This window comes from Cibotium barometz, chromosome 14, assembly GCF_041138505.1.
Source record: "Cibotium barometz isolate CiBa-2024 chromosome 14, ASM4113850v1, whole genome shotgun sequence".
Taxonomy (NCBI): domain Eukaryota; kingdom Viridiplantae; phylum Streptophyta; class Polypodiopsida; order Cyatheales; family Cibotiaceae; genus Cibotium; species Cibotium barometz.
This window is the reverse complement of record NC_141059.1, coordinates 18,213,925-18,219,069: the sequence shown is the minus strand read 5'-3', so window position 1 is coordinate 18,219,069 and position 5,145 is coordinate 18,213,925. Positions and strand designations below refer to the sequence as shown.

The 5,145-nt window shown below is 41.4% G+C and overlaps 1 protein-coding gene across 1 annotated transcript in view; it reads left to right on the top strand.

Annotated features, from left to right (window-relative positions):
• Positions 1-2,079, top strand: part of LOC147631733 (homeobox-leucine zipper protein HOX33-like) — a 2,377-nt gene extending 298 nt beyond the window's left edge. Inside the window, exons 1-4 of the mRNA XM_086808262.1 lie at positions 1-382; positions 1,153-1,399; positions 1,508-1,543; positions 1,675-2,079. The exon at positions 1-382 is cut by the window's left edge and continues 298 nt beyond it. Coding sequence (XP_086664388.1) covers positions 171-382; positions 1,153-1,399; positions 1,508-1,543; positions 1,675-1,716 — 537 coding nt within the window. The 5' untranslated portion in view covers positions 1-170 and the 3' untranslated portion in view covers positions 1,717-2,079. The remainder of the gene's footprint in view (positions 383-1,152; positions 1,400-1,507; positions 1,544-1,674) is intronic.
• The last annotated feature ends 3,066 nt before the right edge of the window (positions 2,080-5,145 follow it).

Below are 5,145 nucleotides of genomic sequence, written 5' to 3'. Positions count from 1 at the left end.
CTTACACACACACACACACACACACTCACTCACAGTGTCCTGCAAAACCCACATTTCCTTTTCTGCCCATCATCATCATCATTCAGAGCTCAAATTACTCCGCGCAAGTGTCTTATGCACCGGCATGCCCTGCCCCCAACAACAACACCAAGCTCTTGGGATGCGACCACATGGAGTTAAGTAATGGCAAGGCAGGCCTGGAGCCCTCAGATGATGTTGCTAAGGTCATTCGGCTCAGCGAGCAGCAGCGAGGTGAGCTTGAGTTTCTCTACGCACAGTGCCCACGGCCGACCTCTGCCCACCTGCAAGACTTCATCAAAGGTCACCCCGCCTTGGCATCCTTGGACAAACACCTCCTCAAAGCTTGGTTTCATAACCGCAGGTAAAAAATAGGCGCCTGTAGCCTTTTTGCTTCTTCTTTTTTTGGGTGCATTTTTCACCAAAAACAACAAACCCTAGTACATCAAAGGGAGAATCACAGTAATCAGATTAAACTTTGGTGAAGCAGTACATCACCATATCTAACAGGGGTGACACTAGAATTCCATGTGAAGGACCCCTTCTTTAATAAATGTCCATCATCCACCACACACTAGGTATGTCCATCTAACCATACACCATGGATCTAGGGCTGAATTTCACGGAGGCTAGAACGTCAAGCTCTTGCTTTTGAGGGGAAAATCTCCCTTTGGAGTGCTTTGCAGCCTTCTTGCAGGAAGCGGTTCCAAAGAAGTAACCAACTGTTTCAACACCTGTGGTACACACATGATAGCATGCCCCATGATGCAGAGATTCACGTTGATGCATAGCCGTGCATGCATGTATCAACATGAACCTGCCTTTGATTGCAGTTGTACCGCTTCACACTAAGGGGTTTTCTTTTTGAAAATGTGCATTCACAACCTTTGTGAATGCGGCAGGAGCTTGTTTGTGCTAAAATGTGCAGACAGCAGTATACTGTCTTCTTTCTTTGTTGTATCCGAAGGCGTATACCCCCCTGCTTTATGTGCTGTATATAGAGTGTTTTATAAAGGTGGCTGAAGGCAGGTGTTAGCATAGATTTTGAAAAATGGGGACTATGTGAACATGAGATTCCAAATGAAGGTCAGTGAAGGCAAAATTTTGTGGTCACCGATGTCCCTGATTTTGTAGGTTAAAGGAGAAAAGAGATGAGAAGCTTTCTTCATTGGTTCACAAGAATGCAGAGCTCAAGGCTGAGCAACAGTCTCTCCTCCTTCGGAACAGTCAACTGCGCAGCCAGGCACTGCTGCTCAACCTTGAGAATCAGCGGTTGAAAGAACAGTTGGAGATGCAGTTGCAGAAAAGACAGTCGACTGCCTCTTCATCAACATCTTCATTAGCACTAGAGGAAAATTCAAGTGATTCTGACAATGAAGAGGTATGTTGTGTGCTGGTTCACTGTAATGCAATGCAGCAGCTTTCTGAGGTCCTAACTTAGCTTCCCATCTATGGCATTTTATTCTTTGTTTTGTATGGCCGGCCATAGCGTCCAGGATGCGGTTTAGAAACAGGATTTAGCAAGGTAAAAGAATTATTTTGTACATTGATTTGTTTCCAAGAATTCCAGCTTGATCATGGGAGTGGTATGAGTGGCCATTTTGCCATGCCCAAGAGGGAAACTGTTCTTATTTTGGGCTCTCGTGGGAAATGCAGGTCGAGCTTGGCTGGACTAGTGATGATTCGTGCAGCTCTTGATAGTGTAAGGCAGCAGTCTTGTAAACCTCCGCAAGCCCAACGAGAATGCAAGTACAATTTCACATACATTTGGGCTCTTTTGCACTCTCACTGTTATTTAATCTGCAACATTTCTATTTGAAGATGATCTTTAAAAAAAAAAAAACTGAGGAGAGGGAAGCAGATGATACGGTGAAGTTCATATTTTGCTTGCATCACCTTTCTGTTTTAGAGGGAAACTCTGATTTCAAAGTGTTTTAGCTCATCAGAACATCTGCATTAAGTCAAGTAAAGAAATCTGACACGGCACCGATACTACTAATGAGCAGGTGGCTTGTGTGCTTTAGCTTGTCTTGAATAAAACCAGGCAAGTTGGATGACAAATTTAAATGTGTAGAGAGCAATTAGCATGCCCAAAGAAATCGTATGTGTAACTTGTGTTGTGTGTGTGTGTGAGAGAGAGAGAGAGAGACAGAGAGAGAATGAATGAATGAATCCATAGGCAGCTGATGACTTCAAAGAGTTTGGGTTAACTATTCCTATAAGCAAGTAAAGGTTAGCTGAACTAGCCTTCTCAAGTGAGCCTTCTACAAGTGAATGGCATGCACACAACTAAGTTACACACCAGTAGCCTTCAAGCTGAATCTGAGGCAGGTATCGTATGTTGTGAGGATATCATGCATGGCTGCAGTGGTTGTTGATTGCTAGGTATTGGTGGTCCAGAGCTGTTGGGCCCATGGTTTGGGTAAGTGGGTTGGTGAGTCTGCATTGATGGTTTGCTTTGTGTATCGATTCAGTCTGCCTTGGCTGTCTGTGCATATGTCCGGCTTCCTGGCCATGTGCACAGCCGTATGCCTATGTCCACTTTGCCTTGGTTGTGTCCGCTTTCTTCTTCATCATCTTGCCCTCTGTCTTCTTTGCTTCCCACTTTTTCTACATTAAAGGGCTCCATAGCTCATTGAGCCCTGTTTGCTTAGCCAAAACGGATCCATGCGTCATAGAGCTCTGTTCGCTTAGCCACAGTGGCATACCTAGCCTACTGAATTTATGGCAGTCCCCAATGGTGGCGATTTTCTCAATTGCCATTGACTGTTATGGCATTCTTTGCCTGTTGAATTTATAGCAGCCCCCAATGCTGGCAGTTTTTCTCAATCCAGCAGACGGTGTGTTCTCTTATGCACACTGAGATGATGGCTGAAGAGCATGAATTGTTGCTTATGATGGCTTGTTTGTATCGGGGAAGTAGTGCTTTCTTTTGTGTGCACGCGCGCGAAAATGAGAGAGACAGAGATAGAGACAGAGAATCTGTCTTGCAGTTTAGTTGACTTATTTTGTTAGGTTTTATATCAAACTTTCCTGTCCTTCAGACTGCCAAGGACACTGTCAAGGTGTCCTCACTGTGTTCTACACTATGGGGTATATTCTTTTGTTGGGTCTTCTCTTCTCTAATGGTTTTCTAGAAGTCTCGTGTAATCAAGCTTCCTGCATGGACAAAAGTAAGTTATTGTGCTAGGCACTGAAGCCTCCTACATGGTGTGAATAAAAGGCAAAGTTACTCCTTCCTAAAGATTGTACATGGGTAGTGGTTTTGTAAGGCAAAAATTGAAGCCATGAAGTGTTGTGCACACAAACAATCACAAGACCATTGCACTAGCACAATGGATTGTCATGTAGCGCGAAAGGAACACCGACTTTTGTGGAAACCTTTCACAGAAATTGTTAGGCAACCACTATGGATCCTACTTTTAGTGATTAGTGGTACCAACTCTCAAAGTTGATAACACCAAAGAAAAATAGAGAAAGAGAGAGAGGTTTTCCAATGTTTAACCACCTATAGGAGAAGGATCCATTTGAGGTTTTCCAAAGAAAAATAGAGAAAGAGAGAGCGAGAGATTTCACAACGTTTGAGCCCACCTAAAGGAGAAGGATCCATTTGATGTAACCACAAAAAGGTACTTGCTAGAATAATCCAAAGCTCAACTTTAATACTTGACTCTTAAACATGCCAAATTGCTATTTATAGTGTTTGTTCTCTTTCAGCTTCTTTGATGTTGTGGGATCATTGCCCTTTCGGCTCATTGAAACCATAAGGTGTACGACTTTAATTGAAGTGTACTACTTCACACTCCTTGCATCACAAAAAGCTAAATAGATGTAAGCCTTAAAAACACAACATGAAAAATGATCAACATACAAACTTTGATGACATGATGCATTTGAATACTCATAATGTGCAAAATTAACTATGCATTAACAATTTGACCCACAGCACATACATGCAAAGATGAAACCAAGTAATTTAGATGAGGAGGAGCAACGAAGTGCAAGATACATCCATTGTACACATAGAGATCATACAAAATATAAGCAATGCAAGTAAATAAATATGGTTTAAATGTATACTATACATGTAGATGTGTAGTAGCAAGAAACTAAAGGGATTGGACAAAGAAACTGGATTGGACAAAGAAACTAAGTAAGATACATGCATTGTACGTATCGAGAGATCAAATTAGGTGTGCAAAGATGAAATAATGCAAGTAAAAACATACATGGTGTAATATGCATGTAGATGGTGCATATATGTAGATGCATGCATGCTAACATATATGGTAATGATACTTAATCTAGTAAGAAACTAAAGAAATATGTTATAGCCATTGAGAAGAAGATGTGTAGTCTTTATTTGGAGATGCAAACTAACGAGATTGGACAAAGAAACTAAGTAAGATACATGCATGGTACATATCGAGAGATCAAATTAGGTGTGCAAAGATGAAACAATGCAAGTAAACATACATGGTGTAATATACATGTAGATGGTAGCATATACGTAGATGCATGCATGCTAACATATATGGTAATGATACATAATCTAGTAAGAAACTAAAGAAATACCTCATAGCCATTGAGAAGAAGATGTGTAGTCTTTATTTGGAGATGCTTTCGATTTTTTCTTTGATTAAAATATAGAAGATGTCTCTCAAAGGATCCATACATATTAATATATTAACCAACATTAGTGGTTGATGAAATTACGATAAAAATGCTTCTTCGGTGCATGTGCGTGTTGTGAGTGGGGGGGAAAAAAGACCATACACAAGGTACAGCGGGGAGGTGGCACAAGTCTCCCCTTACAATTATAATTATAGAGAAACATGTCATTCCCTCGTTTAGATGAACATGTATAGCATTATAGGGCTATATAACATGTGACAATGTACTTACATGGTGAGTACTTGCTTCAAAATTATTCTGAAGTGTTCTTATTAGTGATTCTCACTATACACGTGAGCAACTTCTAAGCTTTTTTGGTGAATTGGGATTTGGATCACACAACTACAACTGCAAAATGCGCCAAAAAAGCCCTCCTCTTCCTTGCTTCTCTCTCTCTCTCTCTTGCATGCAGGTCCCCTCCCGATCCACAGTGTGCCCTCTTTCTCTCTTCTG